This window comes from Drosophila subobscura, chromosome U, assembly GCF_008121235.1.
Source record: "Drosophila subobscura isolate 14011-0131.10 chromosome U, UCBerk_Dsub_1.0, whole genome shotgun sequence".
In the NCBI taxonomy this organism is placed as follows: Eukaryota; Metazoa; Arthropoda; class Insecta; order Diptera; family Drosophilidae; genus Drosophila; species Drosophila subobscura.
Genome location: NC_048534.1, coordinates 4764947 through 4789899, shown reverse-complemented (window position 1 = coordinate 4789899; position 24953 = coordinate 4764947). Strand labels below are relative to the sequence as shown.

Below are 24953 nucleotides of genomic sequence, written 5' to 3'. Positions count from 1 at the left end.
TGCTCAAAAAATAAAACTTAAAATGTAATCAAAATAATAATAATCAAAATAATAAATATTATAAATAATTATTATCAATAATAACTATTCTAAAAACTTAAAATTTAAAAATGTTGGTTTATTTGCATAGTTTATCCTTAGAGCAGTCTATTGCTTCAATTAAATGGATGATTTTTTCAAACAAAAATAGATAAATAATCATTATTTACGGTTTCTGGTTTAAAAACTAAAACGTTACGTGAGTGGGAATAATATGTTACGTATATGACAATTTGTTGCTTGTCAACTGGTAGGTATGGGCATTTTTATACCCTATTTCCATTAATCAACATTATAAGTTAGTGGCAAGACCCTATTGGTCAAGTTTATTTATAGCCATGTCAAGGTCCGATTTTATTTTTCAGGCCCCTAGTTTTGATTAATTGGCTCTTTTATGGTATGTATCTATCGACACCTGTTAAAAAAATAGTTAAAATCTTTTGTATGTATAATAATCTTTATTATTCTACCTACGCCATACTACCATGTACGCCGCAGCAAATGCCAGCACCTGCAACTTCATTCCTTTTCCACCTAGTGTCTTTAGGGTACAAGTAGTACAAATATTAATCTTGAATTTGTCGCCTTTTTGTGTTTGTCTTTTTTGGCGAATACTGAATAAAAAAAACAAAAAATACATATTTCAAAATTATGTTGCGAGAGAGAAATATCCGTCAAGTAAGAGAGAAAAATCCCTCAAGTGAGAAAGAAAAATCCCTATGGAGAAGAGAGAAAATCCTCAAGGGACATTTGAGAAAAATTTGAGAAGTGTAACCAACGCTGAGTTGCACATTAAAAACGCCGTGGACGCAGAAAAATACCAGCAACCGTAGAACACCTGTCGCTGCTTCGCCAACAGGTGGCGCCATTCGCGGGCTCGTATCGATAGCTAAGACGACATATCGATATAGTTTGTAGTGCAGCAGAACAACAAACAAAACGACAACGAATAAACTAAAAAACAAATCTAAGCAGTGGTTTTGCGCAAGTTTTCAAGACTTCAACAACACTCGATAATTCTCCGCCAGCTCTAGCTCAAAAATGCGTTCGTCTTCGGTATTTTTTAGTGTTGTTTATTAGGGAAAAAACGTGACAACCCTAGCAACCCTCTCCTCGCATTTTAATTAAATATGTATTAAATTACAATTAAACTACGTAAAGGCAGCATGCTTCATTGAGAAACTTGTGCGCCGCGTCATTGCGTGTTCGTCGAGTGTGTGCGTTCTACGGCTGAGCCCCCAAACGTTGGCACCCACAAAAAATGGGTGCGCGCGGGAGTATGTGCGTGTGTGTGAGTGAATAGGAAAAACGGAGGCAGAGACAGAGGTCAAAAGTGCACGTTGGCCAAACAAAAAGCTCCTTGTACCCAAAACAAAAACGCAATGCACCATTTATGGGGCAAGGTCGAATCGAATGGATCAAATCGATCTAAAAATTTAAGTCTGATAATCGATTTGTGAGAGGTATAAATAGAGGAGGAGGAATGAGAAAATATTTCTATTATGGTCATTTGTGTTAGTGCGCTGGACGACGCTGGCGCCCACAAATATGCTGCCAGCCTGCTCTCGCACACTCGTTCTCTCGCTGGCAGCACATTCCTATGCTGATAAGACACGCGTGTGGAAACGAGAGGGAAGAGCGTCAGCTGTTCAATGTTTTGATTGTGTGCAATCGCACAGGTTTCCAGAAGAGGCTTCAAACGGTTCTTTCGGACTGTGCTGCCGATGCCGCGATCAGTTCCGTTCGTGAAATGGAAAAGCCCCCATTGCTCCAGCAGAGCTCTACACACGATTCATTTGGTAAAATTCGTTGGGCGCGTGCTGACGAGAGACGGGAGAGTTATAATCTGTGGAGAAGCACAAGCAGCAGCAGCAGTAGACAGAAGCAATTGAGAATTTTCATTATCGGCAATTGCCGCGCGGTGGCTACTGACGTTCGTACTACCCCCCTCCACTTCGATTGCTTTATAGTGAGTGTGTGTGCGTGTGTTCGTGTGTATATGATTATTGTTATTATTGTGTTTTGTGACGCATATAACGGCAAAAAGCGGGGCGTGTTTACTATTAGAACGTGTGCAAAAGAGATGCACAGAGAAAAACAGTGATAGGAGTGTGAAAGCGAGAAAGAAGACAAGTAAGCAGTGTTGGCAGTACGAAAAGAAGGATGCTGAAGCAGTGTAGAAAGAGAAGTTAGCAAGTGTTTACGATACAAGCAGTGGTAGGAGATTGAAAACGCAAGCAGTGTGAAAATGAAGACACCAAATGGGAATAATTAGTTAAAATAATTGAAAAAGGAGTAACTAAAAACAAGAGCAAAGGGAATAAATGAAAACAGTGTTAAATATCCCATCTGTTAAAAAAAAGTGTTAAAGTGCCAATCAAATACACGCTTAAAAATAGCAAACAAATCGAAGGCTTAATCAGAATTTCTTAATAAACCAAAAAAAGAGCGTTAATTAGCCGTAAAAGCAATACCTAAGAAATATAAATAAAAGTGCTAATAAACAAATGAAAATGCGCAGAGAATAATATTAATATAAACTCAAATAAATAAGCAACTATGTATCCTAATGCCATTTCTGACCATCTCTTAAACCATTTATAGAGCTATGGAAAATACCCAAAACTACGAGCGACAACCGTTAATTGCTATGAGAAACATTAAAAAACGATTAAGTGTGCCCAAACACAAGCAATAGAAAGAGACAGAGAGAGAGTCCCCAGAACACGCGTTCCACAATTAATCAAAATTGGGACCAGGACACAGGTTCCACATTCAGCAAACCAACAGTGCATCCCGTTCCACAACAAACTCTAGAAACAATTAAAGAGAAAGGCTATATCAAACCCTCCTCCTGCACTTTTTGCTGAAGATGATGCTGAATAAATACGAGAGCTATCAACGCACAAACCAAATGTTTCCCCATCAGCAGCAGCATCAGCTGCAACAGCAACAGATGCAGCAACAACAGATGCAGCAACAACAGCAGCAACAGTTGCTTCTGCAACAACAGCAGCAGCAACAGTCGCTGTTTCCACACCTACAATATGGACCAGGACCCTCTGGATGCTCACCAACGTCGGCGGATCTCACGGCGGCGGCCATACTGAAAGCCGAACGGGAATCGATCCACTCGGGCCAGTTTATGGTCTCACACTTTGAGGCCGAGGAGGCTCAAGATGATCTCGAAGACGATGGCGAGGTAAAAATGCTGGATCCCGAGGATCCCAGCTTGGATAAGCCCGGCTCACCGGCCAACACCTGTCGCGATGTGCAGCTGTACGTGCCGCAGACTGTGGGCCATCACTTCAGTCGCATGGATGACGAGTGCGATGAGAACAGCATGAGCATGATCACCTCTCATCTGGAGATCGAAACTTCACTCACCAAGCTCTTCAAGTGCATGAATCTGGCCTACAGGTGAGTCCAGTCCACTCCCCTTCCTTTACACCACCAACGACACGTGCCACGGGCATACAAAAAAGCCACGAAAAACCGAAATATAGTTTCCCGCTCTGCTTCGTTTCACGCGTTGGCCGCGTGATAACAAAATTGGCCAAAAAAAACCACAACAAAAATGAGCTTGGACAGCTCTCCGGTCGCATAATCGCGGGACAGCAACGCTGCCACGGTGGACTGCTGCTCGGGTTTCTTTTGGACCTAAACTTCGCCTTAATCGCGTTTGGCCGTCGATCCGCCGTCTGCCCAGGTTCGAGGTACTCCCATTTCTGCAAACGTCAACGCAATAATTGCTAAAATACGAGTAATATCACAATAATACGATATCAAAAGTGATACGTCGTACAACAAAGTAATAACAGAAATTGAAGAAATCCCACCAACAATTAATCGAGTCGCAGTCAATGTACTCTTGCCACATAGTCACAACGAATTCGTGGCTGAAACTCCCATGAATGAAAGAAATTTTAACAAAGAACTCCAATTTATGAATTTTTAAAATAATCTTGATGGAAAACTACCTTTGAAGATAGGTTGAATATGGAAATCTTTGAGAAATTCCTTGCCAAAAAAGATTCCTAAATGAAAATCTCTTGCCATCCCTTTGTACACTCAGAAATCTATTAAAATTGATTGGTTCTCTGTAGATTTTCTCCCGCCATGGTGTATCCGTTTCGAATGGGAATAGAATTTCTATGTCTGACGTTACTTAATCCTCCCGTATCATTTTTAAAATTCCAGCGTCCAGGGTACACCGTAAAGTATTTCTGGTCTCAATTAGGCCTTTAGTCATCATCAAACATCGTACGTTCCATCGTCTGTTTGATCTATTTTTAACCCCATGTCCCGTCCCGCCACTATCCCATATTTTGGGATTCTTTGTCATTTTGTTTGTTTTTTTGTCTGGCTTTCGGCATACGAGTATTTTATTGGCCCTACGTCTCGTTATCAGCCAGATAGTAGGAATATTGCGTTATAGAGGGTTCTGTCTTATCAGCATCGTCCCAGCATTTGCACAGGACTTTTATTCTGGTTTACTTTTGTTTTATTTTCGAAACAAACTGCGCTGTGGGGTAACACATTAGATAGTGCGCAACACTTATTACGTGGGTTGAGAGTATAGTTATTCGCGAAAAACATCAGGAACGGGCCTCCCCAATATAATAGATTAGCCAACTGCATTTCGTAGAAATCCCGGATTAGATGTATAAAAGTGCATCAGATTAGTAGAATCGCAGAAAGACTTAATTAGTGTTATGGGAGTGGCCCAAAGCATTCCACATTATAACCGCTAAATGCTTCAATTAAATTGTACGCTTGCAACAGGTTTATGTCCACTAAATGGGGAAGCACGCCAAGTAGCACCAACTGGTGGTTCGACTTCGGGAGTAACTCTAAATATACAAACAAATATCTTACTATAATAGTAGTTCTACGAGGTTGGATGTGTATTTAAAATTTAAATACATATGTATATGTATCTGTGGGTGAATTTCATGACTAGGGGTATCACAAAAACGAGTTCGGCATGAGGAATGAAAGAGATTGATTCATAATTTCAAGGCGGACAATGGGATGCTCTGCTTTTCTGATAAAATATTCAAAACACACACAAATATTCGAATATTGAATGAATTTATGAAAGATATGAATACCCTAACATATTCGAAATAAACATTTTAAATTCACTTACATTTTCCATTAGATCCACCAAACCCTCACCCTCACCCTGTATTTTTGCTGGCTTGAAAACTCGTTTGGTTTTTCGATCCAGACACAACAAAATTTACAATTTCATTAACCCAAAAGTTAAGTACCAAAAACAAAACACGTTCAAAGATTTATGTTTTAAAGAGCGGCAGTCGGAACAAGAGGGAATCAAATCATTTGGCTCATCATTTTGGGTTGATGACGCAGCATAGACATTGGCATGGAATTTCCCTCATCACAAAAACTGGATGTGTGCCAATGTTTAATGTTATATCATGTGTACACTCGTACAACAGGAAGCAACGTCATTAGATACTGTCGATAGATACAGATACTCGTATTATCAGATAGAGTGGAGTGGTGTGTCCCCGCCCACCCTAGGGGGGTGTTGCTTGAGTGCAACAAATGTCGGTGGGGTAGAGAACCACTACAGCTGATGTTTGTTTAATAATTCCTACTGAATGAACGAATCAGCAGCAGCAATAACACTAATAAACAACCACCATTCGCATATGTCGCATTGATTAGAAGGGTTGTTTATTACAACAATTGATATCGATATGTATCCATTAATTGTTTTTTTCCCTAGCTAAAACCAAGGACTTTGGGGGTAATACTTGATTAGAGCAGTGGGAATTATGGAACTTTTTGCATTATATGTATGCGGAATTATATACATATGTACATAGATAGATTTCCCATAGATTACAGCTCTCTAGGGGTTAGGGGTTGTATCTATTTATAAACTGCAATCTTTTTATTTCTATGTATTAACTATAAACAAATCGATTTTTGTATTGTAAACTGATTACTCGGACAGTTATTAAAGACAGAAAGGATGTTCCTTCTTAGATTAATCAAAACCAGATCGAGCCACATGTCGCATGAGTAATTTAACCCACTTTTGGATTGGGTTTACCCCACAATTTTCTAGTGCCTCTATCTATTTTGATTATTGTCAATGGCTATCAACAATTGTTACTCACTTTTCTTGAGAGTTTTACTAATAATTTGATTCACCTTTTTTCAGTCAAAAACTCACTTCCCCAAAATGGAATCACTTCAAGGGTGTGCGACTCCGTTGGAAGGACAAAATTCGTCTAAACAACGTCATCTGGCGCTGCTGGCATATGCAATGTGAGTTCAATATTTAGATTGAAATATTCTTAAGTTGCGAAATATTTTTGTGTTGCGGAACGAATTTGTGTGGGCTTTTGCGGGTAGAAATGGCCAAAAATAATCCCATAAATATTAAACAATTTTATGTCGAAAGAGGAAAGGTGCGAAATGGTTAAATGGGGAATCGAGCTTAACACACTTTTCCATAAAATTTAATTTTACATGATTTATTTCAACATATCTGATCAGTATTTCATATCATTGTCATATTAGGAAATTAAACAACATTTGTAACCTTATAATCAAGAGCTAGCACCCATCTCCACCCCATTACATTTTGGTTCCTATCTACTATACTGCTCTTGAGATAGTACGCGTGGAAAAGTTTTCCTCATAGTTTATTGGTTGGTGGCCGCCCTCCCCTTTGACCGCAGTCGGCATTGGTAAAATTTTCCAAAATAATTCTAAACCAATTTAATGTTTGTTTCCTTGAGAACGGCGACACGTGCCAAATGTTACAACGGCAACAAAACAAACCAAATAAAAACAAAAACAAAGCAGTTGAGGGCGAACGAAGCAGGGCAAATCTAATCAAAGAGCGAGAAGAGAAGAGTCTAAGAGAGTAAAGCTTTCAAACACAAAGTTTTTATATTCCTCTCTCTCGTTCCAGATCGCAAAACAGAGAGGGCGATGGAGTCAGACAGGGAGGGTGGAAAAAGGCAGATGAATTACTGTATTTTGTTGTTGGTTGCGGTCTGGAGTGTAGAGTTGTCAACTGGTTTAGGGCAGTGGGATTCTACCCAGACCCAGACACAGACCCAGACATCACCATTTATTGTCCGTACTTGTAGTTAGGTTGCCAGGCGGGCGACCGCCCGACCGCCATTGCGTTATCAGGGCCTTGGTCCCGTTATCAAAGTCTGGTCTCTCTTCCACGATTCCCGCCGCTGTTGTTTTTGTTGTCATTTCATTTAAATTCTGGTCGTATTTGGGCGCACTGCTTGATTTGGATCAGCAAAAAACATATGATTCCCGCGCTGATGTCTGGAGCTCACACACTCTGTTCTGGCATTACTTTCCCAGTTATTCCCGCTCTAGTCAGTCAGCCAGTCAGTCTGAAGTGTGGCGCAGACGGCGCTGCCAACGCTGCCAACGCTGCCGCCCCGTGCCCCGAGCTCTCAAGTGTCTCATTGATTAGCACCTCTATTGTTCATACACATTCCCAACAAACAAACCAAGAAACATTCCCCAAGCTAATATATCAGTATCAGAAGTGACAAAGTTCTCAAAAACCAGAGCAAAATCATTTTGATTTGATTTTCGAAAATTTTCCGTTACATCATTGGTCTAAAGTGCGAGTGAGAGGTGGTCAGCGCCGCTTTACAACAAACAATTGAGGAGAGGGCGTCCGATTATCTCTATCGTCGAACCCCAGATGTAGACGACAACGGAACGACAGCGAAAGCGACAGCGACAGCAACGACAAAGGCAAATGGAAAATTTTATGTTTATTTATAAGAAACAACAACCTACAACAATCCCAGCAACAGATATCATTTAGTACTTGATTCTATATAATTGTCAACCTATAATCTGTATGCTTTATAGCACTAGGAATACCCTATTTTTCGGTGGCGTACTTTTAAAGACCCAAGAAAATTCTCCGGGGACTTTTATAGTCTCTATTTTGCTTAAAGATTATCCACAGTTTTGGGAGATTTTAGAAGATAATTTTGAATTTTATATCATCTCTAAAAAAGTCTTTTTCTTCTTTACAAGTCTGTCGAGAATATAGAATTATTTACTCATCCTTGATCACTAGTTTCGATCAGTTTTTCATTGCTTTGTCTTCAATTTCACCTTCAGATCATATCCAACAATTCACTGAATTACGTGACTAATCGTGACTATACCTTTAATGAATATATTTTAGGTGACTTGTCACCAGATCTCCTCTTAATTTGCAACCTTCTTAAAAGATTCTGATAGCCCAAGAAATTAATCTTTTTCCCTAATTTTTGTGTGACTTTCATATCTTAGATATTTGCTTTTGTTGCTTCTCATATCAAATGAATCTTGAACTCAGATACGTCAAATAACTCTTAGACATAACATTAGGAAATACCACTATCTGTTGTGGAAAAATTTCTGCGTTTTATAGGGTATCTGTTCACCGAGATCTAAAAATAAATATATATGTTCATAAAATATCACAATGTTTGCTTGGTGTAAAAGAATAAACACAAAATGCGTAAATGATATTTACTGCAATTAATGATTATAATTATGTCTGAGCTGGGGTTAATTACATACTTATGCTTATCCCCTATATCCGATAGTCGAAGACAGAATCTTGTAATTGTGAAAAAGTATCTTCAGTCTTTTGGCATTCGACGTTTGCTCTTTGTATCTTTTCTACTAGAAATGTGACTGAATCTCTGTCGCTGACTGTATCTCCGTCTCTGACTGTATCTTGTTGATTTAACTTAGAGAATTATATAGATTTAATTGCTGTGTGTTCTGTTGTGAAATGTTTAGATACGTCACATCCCTCACATCCCACCTCCAAAAATACAGAAACAAAACCTCTATCAAGAAGCACCAGACAAATACTCGCGTACACACGTGTTGGTGGCACTTTTCTGTCATCATCACCATGGGGAACATGCGCTATCTCTCTGTAGATTCTTATCAATATTTTTTTGTTGCATTTGTATTTCATTTCTTTTTTTCCCTTACTAAACTGTTTTTTTTTTTCTTTTTTGCAGTCATTCAAAAGCGCAGAACACCGGTGTGTCAATTCGCATCGCCGCTGGACGTTGACATACATAGTAATCCTCAAGTAAGTAACTGTCATAGTAACATCTGTGGACAGGTGGGCAGTGGATTTACATTGTGGCCACAAAATAAGTTTGGGGGAATGTGTGCAGAATATCAGGTAATCGATAAGGTTAATTGGCAGCAGGATAATAATACTGATTTCAACTATAGAGAGAGAGATAAATGGTTAAAAATGCTGCAAACTTTGGAATGTGAAAAGTGGTTTATTGCATACATTAGGTGCTGTTTTATAGGCATATAAACTAATGTCTTAGCACTAAAATATCGGTGGAAATTGGAAGCACGTGTGTTTCGAAAAAAAAACGTTGCGATTAGTTTGAGTCCTTCTGCCAGGCATTCTACAGAAAGTGGCATGAAGTCTTATTTTCCGTGTAAAAGAGAGTGATTGTAGAACTTCTATTTATGTGCAATTATTACAAGTTTCCCCATCGGCCGAGGGGCGCTGCAGCATGACGCGTAACTAGCAGTAGGTATTCGAGATTTTTCCGAATCCTTTCCGCATCAAAAAATCCTTAAACACTCTTACCATGGCTAATATCACACAATTCTTCTGTCCCGATGTGCACTGCCGCATGACGCGTTGAGTTACGGTTCGCTTCGGTTACAAGTAGATTTTAAAGAGGTTGCTCTATTGCTCATTATCGAATTTATACTCTAAGCACTCTTAATGGCTTAGATCGCAAAGTTTTTCTGTATTACTCATTCCTCTTTTTTAGCGCCTACTGACCAAAAGTCAAACATTTTTATTTACTTGAAGCCGTTTCCTTTGAGTACACAATATTTATAGAAGTAGAAGTGCAAATGCGACGATCAAGGTCGCACATACGCAAACATAGTAGCTACAAAACAAGAAAAAATCCCGCAACCAATAAGCAATAATTTGTTGAGTTGAGTACAGCGAAAGTTGCCAAAACGATAAGTGCTTTTGGTAGAGAGATTGTGCTCGTACATTCGGGGGGTACTTAAATGAATCTGAGCCTATAAATAAAATGGCCTGCCCCGACGATAGGTTAACGATAGCTAAAAATACATCCCCGATTCCGAGCCGCAGCGCCATTCTTATCACGTGCTGCTGTAGAGAGGGTCCCGGGGGATGTATGTGTGTTCATACATACATACTTACATATGTATGCTGAAAGGATGACAGACCGCTGACATTGAGGTCCCAGTCATATCTCTCTGGCCATATCTCTCTCTCAGTCAATGGCGCACGACAATCGTACGACGATCACGCATCGATCGAGTGATGTCTTCCCTATCCCATCATCGCTGGGGGTGGCATCAGGTGGTCACTGGAGTGTCTGGCGATAACTTTATGAGGAGATCCCAATATCCGAAATCACCATCCGTAGTCGTGTGCCGAACTAACTCCGTTACAATTTGGGGGGTATTTATGGCTGATTTGGAGTGCTGCGAATTTTCAATTTATGATGGTTATCATTTCAGAGACGCGATCAATTACGATTTAATATTTGATGTCATGACGCTGCATGACGCGGGATGCACGAAAGAGTATAAGAAAGATAGTAAAAGAAACCAAAGAATTTTGTATTATGTCTGGTTCATCATTCTTACACTCAATACTTTCGTATAATCTCTAAAAATACGATTCGAACTAAAAGCTTACCAAAAATTACCTTCCTCATATATCAAGAAAATGCACTCCATGCAGCAGAGTGTCTATTTCCTTGTAGTAAAAGGCTGTCCCCTTTGTTTAATTAAGTAGAGTTATTCCAACAGGGGCTTGTGTGCCCCCTTACAACTGTGGGTCTGTAGTATCTGCTAATTAGCTTATCAACGCAAGCGTTTCTCTGTTTCGTTGCCGAGTGGGTTACTGCACTCAAAAGCACCTGAGTGGGTTGCTTCATACAGCGTGAGAGAGAGGGGCAAAGCCTTGCCGTACACACCCATTTTATAGTAATAATAATTCCCATTGCTGTGATTTCCCGCTTGCTGTCGTTGTGTACTTGATACTTGATGATGTTGAACAACATGCAACTGCCTCCTTGTATACCCTCCGCTGTCTCTGGCTCTGCCTTTGCCTCTGCCTCTTGGGCTATGTACTTTCTTATCGTAAAGAACTCTTTGGGCGTGACTTTACCATGTACCTGTAGCCGCAGTAAAAGATTTATCTTATCTGCGCTTTACAAGCTGTTTTCATTTGGCCAAGTTAGCGAAAAGTTAACAGCAACAGAGAGCTCTATGGCGCAGAATATCTTGAGATATTGCTCTATAGCGATATGGACTAGGCTTATTTGCTGTTGAATTTCGTTCAAACAAATCAGTTTGCCAAAGTACACACCTCTGAGAGGAGCAGAATCAGTAATTAGAATCCAAATCAGAATAGGAAACGGCATCGGGAAACATTTGAAATGTGCAAGGTATGTGGGGATTTATTACATCTCTCTCGCGCTGTCTCTGCGCTTATCTGTGAGGAGACACACACGTAGGCAGATTAGCTTTAATCGTAATTAAGTTTAGTGTGTATATGTATAATATACACTTGTGATTAAATAATTAACAACACACATCTGTCTTTCTATATGTACCCCGAAAAAAACAACAACAGACCGTTGTGCTTGAAGGCAAATACTGGAAACGTCATTCAGCTGTTATCAAAGCTGAATACAGAAAATGGCGCAAAAACTATAGATCAAAAGCAACGGGATGCTTAACCTATGATTCGGTAAGTTATCAAAATTTATTGATGGACTTTGTAGAGTTTTCCATTTCCTTGAACTGCACCAGTATGACCATGTACGTGAAGATAGCCGTGAAGAGCTGTAAACAATATAGCAAATCGTGTATACAATTCTGCGAAAATATTTTATAAATCCTAGGCGGAGAGTTACCTTGAACAAAGTGCTCTTATCTAGCGCAAAGAATCCATAGGCTGTTAGAATTGGCTGCTGTCGTAGGTTCTTGAGTAAAAACTTTTCAATCTACGGACAGAGAAGGAAGGAATAAAAGTGTAAGTTCAAAATTGAGAGCGTTGTTCTTTGCTCCCTTACCATTCGATCCAATCCTGTGCCAGTTCTTGGCACCTTTGCCAATATCTTTGCCGTTTTGTTTGCCTGAAAGAAACAACATGGAAAATGTATTAAGTTTCATGGCAAGCCCATCAGCACTCCTTTAGTTTTCAGATCTCACTTCCACTGTTATGCCATTTGTGCGCAACATTAGCACTAACATTATCATCCAGGGTACATCCCAGAAAACTGATGTCACAGACATCAGAATATATTGTTCTGGGCCACATTTGCCCTCCAGTACAGTGCTTATAAGGTAAAATGGACCCGAGGGTGAGATGAGCAGCACCAGCGCCACAATGGGCAGCATGAGCAGGCCGAAGCATTCGTTGAGTTCGCCCTCGTACAATGCCAGAATCTCCTGTCTGCCATTTAGCGAAGAAATCTGCTGTCTGCTACGGTACGAGGGAATCTCCTTTCTGCCACGGAGCTGCAGTCTGCCACATGGAACAACAGGTGTCACATCAAAGGACATTACATGGCACAACTCCGCGTTGTAGTGCGTCAAACCTGCTGCCATGATCTGCTTGAGGCACACAAAAAACACGAGCAGCAAACAGAGAACCAGGAAGGCATACGTGTAGACCACAACACTCAATACGAGAGCAATTGAATCCGTCGCGGAACGGCTATAACCATTGATGTAATTCCCAAAGCTGATGACTGACAGAGCGGCGTAGAGGATAAAGTTGTTGAGAAACTGCCGATCCGCACTGCCGATCACACATTTCCGATTGATTGTCAGGAGAGACTGCACCAACGCCATGTGCCGATGACGCCTGAGATAGAGGCACACATAGAGCAGCCACAGGACTAAGCAGGAGCTGCGAAAGATGACCGTCTCGTAAAAGTTGCCCGTGCGATTGTAAATCTTTAAGTGAAATCGTTGGGGCTGCACATGCGCATAGGTAAAGGCACCCGTTGTGGCCGAGAGAATCACTACAGCGTAGACCAGAGCATAGCGTTCCCGTTCGGGTGTGGCTTGGAGCAGACATTGTTCCCTCTCGAATTGCCAGCACATCATGCCGAGGGAATTCAGGACCCGGAGATACAGTCGCAGGTCCCGGCACACAGACATGTCGCAACAAACTAAAGTTAATCAACGAAATGGATACACCATTTCAATGTTGTTTCTACCCACAACAAATGTCAATACAATTTGATATTAGCTAATTAGTTAGATACAGGTTTGCATTCCTCTTTATGGAGGCGGGGACTCACCTCCCTTTGTACATTTGTGATGCCCATCGTGAGCACCAGCAGTGCCACCCAAGGCATACTCCAGAATGTGGAGGTCAACAGCATGAGAGCAAAGCGCCAGGGCTTAGGGAAGCGGCCCTCAAAGAGCGTTGAAATCAGATAGAAAGGACCCGATGGTGTTGTCACCAGCACATATCCGGTTATGGGCAGCAGAAGGAGACCAAAGCAGTCATTGATGTCCTCTTGACAGAGCCATAATATCTGATTATAATCACGAAAATCCTCATAGAACTCTCGGCACTCGCGGGACAGCTGACGACTCTCGCGCCACTTTTGATTGTAGCTCCTCAAGCTGGAGAGGAGTATCCTCTGAAAGCAGACAAACAGCACCACCAGCTGTCCCATGAGCATGTAGGCAAATCCATACTGGAATAGATAGATGGGAATGATGATAGGTCGGAGTTGGGCCCGAAAGTAGCCGTGGAAATAGTTGAGCATGCAGAGCACAAAGAGCGTCATATGAATGCCGTACAAGAGTCGAAACTTTGTGGCCGATTGGGGATCCCTGGAGACACGATGAAGCCTCAACATTGTCTCCAAAAGACGTGCATAACGACAACGTCTCACGTAGAGCATTGTGTAGATGAGGATTGTCGTCACATTACACGTTCGGATGTTGATCAGAGCATAGCAGTTTCCCGTCGCATTGTAGTTGAGCATGAAAAAGTGTTCCGGCATGTAGGTGCAGTATGTTTGAATGCTAAGGAGGATACACAGTACACTCCATAGATAGAAACGTGCCACACGCTCCTCCGCAGGCGACGCAGTGACAACACCTTTGGCGTGGTCGGTGTGGAATCTGAAGACTCCTAGGAGTCGAAGGGTACGCAGCTGAATCCGCAGGTCCCCGAACGAGTGCAACATCATGGAAGTGTGGCAATCAACTGGAAAAAAGGAGTCACTGAAGAAGGAACGTGACCGCTTTCAGTGGCTAAGTAACCTAACCCCAGGGACTGAATAAATAATGAATTGCGATTGAAATGCACTCACTCAGGCTTGAACCTTGAAAGGAAACCTCTTGGGGGAAACGTTTGTTCAGTTCGTTTCGATTCACTGGATTGAATTTTTATATTATTAATTAAATGAATTAGTCACCTCTTTGCGAACCAAATCAGTGCGCAATGTCGTCAGAATGGCCATTAGCATGGGTAGATTCCACAGGAGTGTTACTGCCAGAGGATACAACAGATGATCCATGCCCAGCATTCTCGCATCGACCTCAAAGACAATTGTTATCATGAAGAAGGGTGAAGCTGGTGCAGAGAACAGCAGGAATGCCATAATTATCACTAGGACAAGTCCAAAGTCAGAGTTCAAACGATAATGGCAGACCCACAGAAGGCGACTTCGCTGCATCAAACGGAGGCGACACAGGGTCGTGGATTGCGATGCACACGGATGCACGGCAGCCGCCAGGTCTTGATTGTAGAGCAGCACCAGGCTGGCAAGGATCTGCACGAGACAGTTGTAGAACACGATAACCAATCCGATCAGCAGATAGCTGTAGGTCAGGAAAAAGAACAGCAGAAACGAGTGCAATGCATCGATGTCCGTGTGAATCATGGCCATCCCCTGCAGCGTGCCCGTGAGCAGCACCTGGCTCACGTATAGCATGAACAATCGAAGGAACTGTTTGGCATGGCAGTTCTTCAGATCCGCACGATTATGGTGGAGCAGCAGCGATACCAGCGACAGGAAGCTGCGACGTCGTAGATAGAAATAGAGATGGAGCAGCGACACCATCACGCAGGTGAATGCATAGTTGAATAAGTAATAGATATTCCCCACAGCACTGTAGATTGGTAGCTCGTGCACTGCAGGGTTGGCAATCAAATGGGCCAGGGCCGTCAGAGCAATGCATTGCGAGGACACGAGTCCTGCCAATGCCCGGGTTTCATCGGAACGCGAGGCATGCGTTCTACCTGACCCGTGGTGGGGTTCATGGGTAATGCAGAGCAGACCGAGCCACTTGAGAGTGGATAAATAGACGCGCAACTCGGCACCGTAGGACATGACGCTATATCACAAACTGAAGTTCCTGCATTGACAGGAGGGGACCCCAGTAAATAATCAATAAGGAGATGGATCTAGATTTGGTTCGGGCCATTAGTTTTGTGAAGTATTCACGGTCGGTACACTGTTTGTCCAGTGAATAATTAAGGAACAGGAGAGAGAAGTTCCATAGAAAGCCGGAAAGAGACCGAGGGGTGCTGCTGCATGTCGCGCAGTAAAAAACAAATTATGTACCTGTAGAGCCACGCGATTGCTCATAAAACTGGCGCCACAGGTCATCAATGTGGGCGTCAGCCACACAAGATAGCCGACTATCCGCACAAATGGAGATCTAATGGACGGCATCACCATGGCCAGATAGATCAGACCAGTGACATCGAGCGAGGCAAACATCCAGGAGAGCCAGGCGATGAAGCCATACACCAGACTCATCTCCACGTTGCACAGCAGCACCAGGCGATCGTGCATGTCCAGGCAGCCACGAAGTCGCAGGAGATTTGTGGCGCTCAGCTTGGGATCCCTCAGCTGTGTGATTATGAGGGAAATCTGCGATTGATTGGCGAGCAGGAGATGCCGCAGCAGATGCACCATGCAGCAGTAGGTGCCCATTGTGAAGCTGGTGACCAAATAGCGGATGGGAAATCCGAGGGCTGTGATGACAAACATGCGCGTGGCATCCGACAGCCACTCAAATATGCAAATCTTGACAAAGTTGTACAGATAGAGCATATTGGAGATGATGATGATCCAAAGAAGTCGCTGTGGCAGTCGGAACTGCACATGCTGCAGGTGCCTCCTGCGATAGAACTCCAGCTGCCGGACGATGCGTAGATGTGGCGCCTGCAGCCATATTAGCCAGGCATTCTGCACCAGCAGCATGCCCAGGGCCAAGAGCATCACCAGACGATCAAAGTGATTGCCGGTCTTGGTCATTTCATCCCTGAAGGCATAGTTCCAGTAGAGTACCATTACGGCAATGCAGGCGATGAGATATGCCTGCACGGCAAAGTGCACCACATAGCAGAAGAGGCTGCGACGCAGGCGAAACCTTTCCTTGGAGCTGTTGTAGTCGATGCAGAAGATGCCCAAGTAGCGGCAAATTCTATAATACACACAAAGTTGCACAGGCGCGGGGTTTTCCATGACGAAGGACGACCAAGTAAAGACTGAATCAAGTCTGAGGCGTGAACAAACCAGAGACTGACAAACCAGAACTAACATTACCCAAATGATGTTTTCTTTTCGACTGTTTTGATTTCGGTAAACTAAACGCCAAAGGACTCACCTGATTGGACACATCGTTAATCATCAATGGAAGGATGAGGTAGATGAGCATTGGCGTTATCCAACAGAAAATTCGTGTCATCTCCTCCACGGAACGAAAGCCCTCCAAGGTGCTCACGTAGAATATCAAAACGCATTCCATGACTTGATACAAAAAGAGAAACAGCAAAACGCCGCCATAGACCTGCACAAAGTCACTTTCGGACAGCATTAAGATCTCATCGTGAAGCCTCAAACTTTGTGCAAGTGCATCCAGAGAAATGGTCGATGTCTCCAACAGTGTAACACGCAGCAGTTCCGCTTGGACAGAGAGGAATCGCTGCAGGACACACACCATGCTGCTGTACAAAGTGAATTGGAAATTGGCACAGAGAAGACGCAGGCCAAATGCCAGCAGAGTCAGGATATGGGAGAGCTCCATGCCGGAGAGCCACAAGTGCGCGCCAAATGTGCCAACCATGAAGGCATACCAAAGGCACAGTGCCAGCCACACGCGGTACAACCATCGTGGCTGCCACAAGTCGAGAGAGTCCACTTTTAGCTTCCTCATCACTTTTGAGAGTCGCCGCAGGAGATTCACTTGGGCCTGCTGGTGCACACGGAACCACATATTGGCCAGCAGTTGGGTAATCGAAACAGTTAGTATCACGGCATGATCATAGATATTTCCCGTCAACGATTCCGTCTGCAGATAGTTTAGGGACTCTCCCAATGCTGCCACGAAGGCAGACACAAAAATCGCTGCCACAAGGAGCTGCAACACATAGGAACAGCAGGTGGCACGAGTGGTGTATCTCTGTTGGTATTTGGAATAAGTCAAGTCTGACAGTCCCAAATACCGTTGATAGTGCAGAAACTTGAGGACTTTCATTGTGTTTAAGGCTTTGCTTGTAGCGAGAGACTGAAAATTCCATGCTACACGTCCAGCAATTGAAAATTCCTCACTGAATGTCGGAGGAACCAAACAGAAAAGTGGTGATGTATCGCACAACAGAATGGCAATTACTTAATGTAGCTGAGGGTATTATATCTCATTAATGAAAGAGTCTTTGTTGTCATATCGAAGAATGGGCATCGCTGGAGAGGGAGTGTAAACGAAGGACTCACCTGGTTGCTCACGTCGTTGACCATCAATGGCAGAATGAGATATAGTAGAATCGGCGAAAGCCAGCCGCTCATTGTCAACATCACCTTGAGGTAAAACGTGCCTTCCAGGGTGCTCACATAGAATATCAAAACACATTGCATCACTTGATAGAGAAAGAGAAAGAGCAGCACTCCGCCATAGACTTGCACCAACTCTCTTTGGCACAGCATCAGGACCTCATCGTGGATGCGCAAGCTGCGGCCAAGTGCCTCCAGAGAGATGGGAGATGCAGCCAGCAGATTCTTTAGTTCTTCCGCCTGAACAGAGAGGAGTCTCTGCAGGACACACACCATGCCGCTGTAGCAGGTAAATTGGAAATTGGCGGACATGATGCGTAGGCCAAAGCCCAGCAGGGTCAAGGCATGGCTGAGCTTTGGTGTTTTCAGCCAAAAGTTGGCCGCATAATCACCAACCATGTAGCCATAGAAGAACCAAGTGGCGACCCACAGGCGAAACATCCAACGGGGCGAGGAGAGCTCTTCAGTGTCCACCTGCAGCTGCTCCTTGACTCTGGACACACGCTGGAGTAGCGCCACTTGTGTCTGCTGCTGCGAACGAAACCACAGATTGGCCAGCAGCTGCGTCACGGAGGCAGTCATCATCACGGCATTATCGAATATATTGCCCGTCGACGATTTCGTGTCTATGTAGTACAAGGGCTCCGACAGAGCTGCCACCAAAGCGGAAAAAAACGTGCCTGCTACCAACAACCAACTGTATGGCATGGGAACACCAAGTAGCATTCAGCCAATAGCCGCGCCCCGTCTCGGAATAGTCGAGGTCTGTCAGCCCCAAGTAGCGTTGATAGTGCAGGAAAGTCAGCAGGAGCTTCTTCTCCATTTTGGACGCGTGCTTCAGGCCCTAATTCAAACAAAGAACTAAACAATTTCCCGGGGTATGACGACACGGCATGGCTTTATTGACGGGAATATTGATTCCAATTAAATGAAAACCAAGAGATTTCCATCAGCTACTCACATTTGGGGGTTAAGGCTTGGGTTAATGAGACTTTTTTGTGATCTTTTATCACAATATGTGGGGCAAGTCGAATCAAATGTACTTCCAGTTGAATATCTATAGGAATTACTCAGTGTTTTGATTGCTAAATAAATTATAAACGCTTTACAGAGCCATTTACTAATAAGTAGTCTTCTATCACAGAACTTTTAGAACGTTTATTGACAAGGTTTAAATGTTGCAAACATTGTATAAATCTTTGGCTAAACATTTCCATCAATTGTGAAAAGTATTTTTGACATTTGTCAATACCTATAACATAGCAAATCTATAGGCTCTATGGGTTTATGTCTCAGGTCAACGAACAAACCTTAATAGTTTATGGGTTAAGGCCTACTCACCTCTTCGTTTAATTTGTTAAACCAAAAAGGCATCGATGCATAAAACACAATAAACAATATGCAATTCACATAGATCACTAATGTGCAGCCACGAGTTTCATTTGTCCAGAGATCAAACAACAGCAGACTACCCTCAAGGATGTCGTAGATTGTGTACAGACAAAAGGGTACCCCGTAGACGACACTTAGATCGCGTTCGCACAGCAGCAAGATGTCGTCGTGGAGCTTCAGATGATGGGAAACGGTTCTCCGAAGGCACTTGTTGTTTTGTTTAGGGAGCACCTTTGCCAACTCCCCACGACTGCAGCTCAAAATGCGAAACATTCGATAGACGAGCGCCAAATATAAGGTTTTCACAAAGTTACAAATCACTTTATAGATGAAATATGTGGCCAGGTGGAGAAGGGCGTTCAGTTCCACCACCTTAAACCACAGTATTTGTAGATAGAGGCTGGGCAGCACGCAAAACACACAGACAATTAGCCAGGAGATGGGCAGCCATGAGGGGATGAGCGGCGAACAGGCGTGAAGAGCCCTGGACAACCGTTGTACCTCCTTTAGGTGGCCCATTTGAGTGTCCTGCATCGCAATCATCCACAGGAACTGCAGCAACAGAGTGACAGGCTCTGCCAGTTCCAGGAGACCTGTGACATACTCGTCTGTAAGGCTAGAGGTCCTTGAACCTTTATTATGCCAATCGGCAAAGACACTGAAAATGTTCCAGATGAGCAAACCCTGGATCAGGCAGCGAATCACACGGAAAGTCAAGCTGTTGCTGGTTCTAAAGTTTCCCAGTCGCTTGTCCCAGCGGAGATTTGTGAGCCCCATAAAGCGCAGAATGTCCACAAGGTCCTGCAACTTTGCCTGCATGGCGAAGCACCCGACAATCGACTGCACAGCAATTGAAATTGACGCCAAAAGGCTTGGATAGATAGGAGATCTTTTAGGGCGAGGGTGGAGCGAAATTATAGATAAACGCTTGAACTTGAACGCATGAAATTAAATGAAGGGAAAGGACGTTTTGTACTCACCTCCACCTGCAAGCGACTGCTGCATGAGGGCATTGCAGCGTAGAACATTGTCGGAAATATAAGCAACATGAAAGCGCCGATATCCCACAGCTCATACAACTCCAGGGAGAACATGTAGCCCATGGAGGCCATACTCAAGACGGTGTAGAGCATCTGCAGGGCCAGCGATACGCCAAAGATGTCGTTCATGTCCAGTTCGCACAGCACAAGGATCTCATCGATCGCAAAGAGGCTGCGAAGGAGTTCCTTTTCATTGACAGAGCTCAATGAACGCTCGATGCGATGGCGTTGTGCCATCAAGATCTGTTCCATTGCACAGATTATGGCCGTAAAGAAGCTGATCAGATGGTTGTAGTACATGTGCCGCAGCCAGAAAGTCCCCAGTGGCATCAGATTGATCAAATCAAAGTTAGAAAATGTGTAGGCATAGAACCAGCATTCTATGAAGATGCACACGCTGAAGATCAACCAGAAGCGGTGGAGCCATCGAGGCAGAGTCACCACTTTGTGGCACTCGCTGGCCATCGCTTGTAGTCGATTTAGCAGCCGCAGCAAGCGATCCTCATGCAGTCGCATCCACACGAGCAGCCACGACATGGAAAGTGGTTCCAGGACTTCTGTTACATGGGCAAAGTGGTTGGCCGCACCCGTGTGAGTCACCTCGAAGTGATGGTCCCAAAATACGATGAACACACTGAAGGTGACCACAATGAAGGAGTGCAGCAGCCAGAACAGCGAGAAAGTGATCCAATTGGGTCTCAGTTGGAAGTAGTTTCCTTTTCCTTTTCCATTTCCACTGCCATTGCCATCAACGGTTGTTATGCCCAGGCGACGCTGATACAACAGCAAGTCGTGCAACGCGTCCCGCATGTGTGAAGTGGCACATCAGACTGACGGCAAGGTGGAGGATAATTAATAATATTAAATACCAACGCACCCCACCCCACCATATCTACCAACAATATCTGTTGAAACATCAGCTAATGGACTCTCTATCCTTCTTTTGTAGAAGAGCGAATTGGACTTTCTGGAATGGTCCCCGCTGAACGATAGGAACTTGATGCCAGACGACTGGACAACGGACACCTTGTTCTCGGCCATAAATGTACCCTTTCCCTTTCCAGATTCAAGAGAAATTGGTAACCCACTCACACATAAATTATTGAATAAATGAAAGCTAATGTTTGTGTCTATGTTTTGTGCAGCACGTGGCGCAGGCATTGCGGACTTTATTCAACCCAGTTTGGGGCCATTGCAACCGAATTTAGATGACATCGACATTACCTTCTCAGGTTAGTCTCTGCTGCTACAAGCGCTACATTTGCCCCAACTAAAACCATCTTTTACTTAGATCTGCTACCCACCACACGCTTGCCACCCGTTCCGGAGGAGGGAACCGATGCGGAGATGCTCAAGAACGATGACTATTGCTTGCCTGCGATTGTGGGTGCACCGCACACCCTCTACATCAACGACAGCATGATGGATGGCGGTGGTGGCGGCGGTGGAGGCGGTGGCAATGTCGATGCCAATATGCTTGAGCTGAATACCCCCCTCAATACGATGTCCTATAATGAGCTGGAGCAACGCTTTACGGTGGCGCGACAGGCGCAACAGCAGTCGGCGAACGACACGCAGCTGATGGGCGACAATTCGGGCTCCGTGTCGGGTCGCATGGTGCACGGTGGCAAGCACTTTGGGGTCGTCAACAGCAACAACGATGGCAGCAATCGGTGCGTGATCAATGGACGTGTGGCCAAGAGCACACAGCGCCCGTTTCGCAGGGAGCCGCACAACTATGACAAGGCACAGCCGACGCTCCATCAGACCACAATCTATCAGCAGATGCTGGCCGAGCAGCAGAAGAATCAGCAGCATCTGGGTGCAGGTGTTGTGTTGCAGGCGGCCACATTTCAGGCAGTGCAACAGCAGCAGCAGCAGCAACAACAACAACAGCAGCAGCAGCAGCAACATTTTCCCACGCAACAGACAAACGCCTTCAACAATCAGAGTTTCCTGAGCAGCTACACGGACAACTACCAGCAGCAGGCGCATCAGCAGCAGCTCAGCGTCAAGGTGGAGCCCCTGCAGGGGGATGTGCTGTCACTGCTGAACGATGGCGGCGGCGGTAGTGGCTACAACTCCATCGGCTACAAGCCCTATCCGCAGTTCAAAAAGTCCGCCTCAACAGGGACATTTCTCAATGTGCCACGACTGCCACAACAACACAGCAGCAGCAGCAACAACAACAACAACAACAACAACAACAACAACAGGGATATCTGCAGCAGGATCAGCAGCATCAGCAAATGCATCAGCAGCAGTCGCTGCCCTTGGGTCTGACCACTCAACAGCTTATGCAGCTGTCGCGTCAACAGCAGGTGAACAACAACCAACAGCAGCAGCAGCAGCAGCAATCCACTGTGGCCAGTTTGTTGCAACAACAGCACCAACAGCAGCAGCAGCAGCAACAACAGCAACATCAGCAGCAGCAATCTCCGTCTGTCAGCACCGCCACATGGGTGACTCCCAACACCGTCTTGCCCACCAAGGAGATCCATCGCTCCAATAGCCTGCCTTTGAATGTATCGCTAAACAAACTCCACGAAGCCCGCAGCCAGCAGCACGCAGTCCACGAACAGCCCTTTGCCGTGCCCAAGTATCATGCAAAGGGAAAGTCCCGTGTGCGCAGCAACTCAATGCACCAGCAGTCGGTAGTAGCTGCTGCAGGAGCGGGCAGTTCGCCTGCCAGCGCAAACAGTTGCAGCAATCTGCTCGTTACACAGCAAATGCAGCAAGCCACCAGCGATCCAATGCTCAACAGCACACTGGCACAGCTCCTGACATCGAGTAAGTGTACCACTGATAGAATATAGATCCCACCAGCTGCTAATGTTTTGTATTTACCTTCCTCCTTAGATACACGCCTGCAGTCAGCGGTGGCTAATAGCTCGCAACAGTCAAGTTCTTCTTCCGGCAGTGCCATAGCCACGACCAGCAACAACAGCATCAACGTGTCGCCGGCTCTTTATGCTGCCGTCTCAACGCCATTGTCAGTGCCCGTGCCAGCGCAGCAACACTCACCAAAGAAGTCCGCCTCCTTGCCAATGGTCATAGCAGCACATCCCGCCCAGCATAGCCCACCGGGCGGACTCGGTAAAATGCACAGTTTTGGCGGATCCAGCAACCTGAGTCTGTCGCCGGACTCGCCGTTTCACGAGTCGCAGGGCTCACCACTCTCGCCATCGGCAAAGTATCAGCCAAGGGACACACAGCGGCGTGCCGGTCACATCCATGCAGAGCAGAAGCGACGCTACAACATAAAGAATGGCTTCGACACGCTGCATGCGCTCATACCACAGCTGCAGCAGAACCCCAATGCCAAGCTGAGTAAAGCGGCCATGTTGCAGAAGGGTGCGGACCACATAAAGCAGCTGCGGCAGGAGCGCAACGTCCTCAAGGACAAGATCGAGGCGCTGCGAACGGAGAGAGATGAGCTGAACAACTCCCTAACGTAAGAAACACTTTGTTTTGGTATTTAAAATGTTACTCTATATTCTTTTGTGCTCCCCCTCACAGGCACCTCCACTCGATTCTGCCTGCAAATGGAGCGCCGGTGACCCGACAGGGCACAGAGCATGTACGTCAGCTGTACGAGATATATGTGCGATACAATACGATGAACGATTGGAAGTTCTGGATTGTAAGTAGCCAGCAAACCTATTACTTTGAATACCTTTTCAAATATTCGCTTTCCTTTTCAGTTGGGTCTCATTTTGGAGCCGCTGCTTGCCTCATACACCTCAACCGTCTCGAGTGCCAGTCTGGATGAGCTGCGCCGCACGGCCTTTCTCTGGGTGGATCAGCACTGCTCACTTATTGATCTGCGACCCGGTAAGTAGTGCATCTCCCATCCATCTCTGGCTAAAGCAATCATTGATAAATATATTCCTCTGTTAGCTGTTACGAACAAATTGAAGTACCTATCCATGCACACGGACATTGTGTCGGAGCCCCCTAGCACATTGCAGGAGGAGGTGGCAAAAGCCCTACAGAACTCAAGTGGCCAGCATCCCAATCTGCATGGCTCCTAACCGTTCCTGCTGCTGCCCGTGATATGAATTTATTTAATTCGGTCTTTTATTTTAATCAAAGAACTTTAACAAATTGTTCGGCTGCATGAATTGTACAAAATGCGAATTAGGCAGATTTTTATACGAGAGCAGCAAATAGTGCCTACAATCTATGACTTAAGTGTAAAATAAACAAACGATTTTACAAGTTTTTGAAATGATTTGTTGTATTATTCACTAAGGATCCTTGGTGAGGTCTACACGGGTATTTTTATACCCGGTACTCGAAGAGTAAATAGGGTATATTGTATTTGTGCGGATAACGGTTGTATGTAATGCACAGAAGGAAACGTTTCCGACCCCATAAAGTATATATATTCTTGATCAGCATCAATAGCCGAGTCGATTGAGCCATGTCTGTCTGTCCGTCTGTCCGTCCGTCCGTCCGTCCGTCTTGTTTGTCGGCTAGTTCTCAGAGACTATGAGAGCTAGAGCCACCAAATTTTGGCACCAGACTGCTGTATGCTCACACTGAAACCAGTGTATTTCAAAAATGAGCCCCGCCCCCGCAAAAGGGCGAAAACCTCCCA

General features: G+C 44.6%; 3 protein-coding genes across 3 annotated transcripts; 2 read left to right on the top strand and 1 right to left on the bottom strand.

The window, feature by feature from the left end:
* Window positions 1–1639: 1639 nt before the first annotated feature.
* LOC117901095 lies at window positions 1640–2762 on the top strand. Its single transcript, XM_034811723.1, has 2 exons — window positions 1640–2008; window positions 2644–2762. Exons 1-2 carry the CDS (start codon window positions 1640–1642, stop codon window positions 2701–2703), a joined length of 429 nt encoding a protein of 142 aa, XP_034667614.1. The 3' UTR covers window positions 2704–2762.
* On the top strand, window positions 2644–24581 carry LOC117901434. The gene is made up of 12 exons (XM_034812177.1): window positions 2644–3459; window positions 6239–6345; window positions 9096–9169; window positions 11738–11854; window positions 21300–21429; window positions 21496–21582; window positions 21642–22503; window positions 22548–23140; window positions 23210–23804; window positions 23870–23993; window positions 24055–24184; window positions 24251–24581. Exons 1-12 carry the CDS (start codon window positions 2912–2914, stop codon window positions 24382–24384), a joined length of 3501 nt encoding a protein of 1166 aa, XP_034668068.1. The 5' UTR covers window positions 2644–2911; the 3' UTR covers window positions 24385–24581.
* On the bottom strand, window positions 11699–13275 carry LOC117901431 (gustatory and pheromone receptor 39a). The gene is made up of 5 exons (XM_034812175.1): window positions 12671–13275; window positions 12319–12616; window positions 12180–12242; window positions 12021–12110; window positions 11699–11949 (listed from the first exon to the last, which is right to left on the bottom strand). The coding sequence occupies exons 1-5, from the start codon at window positions 13273–13275 to the stop codon at window positions 11863–11865; spliced, it is 1143 nt and encodes a 380-aa protein (XP_034668066.1). The 3' UTR covers window positions 11699–11862.
* Window positions 24582–24953: the final 372 nt, after the last annotated feature.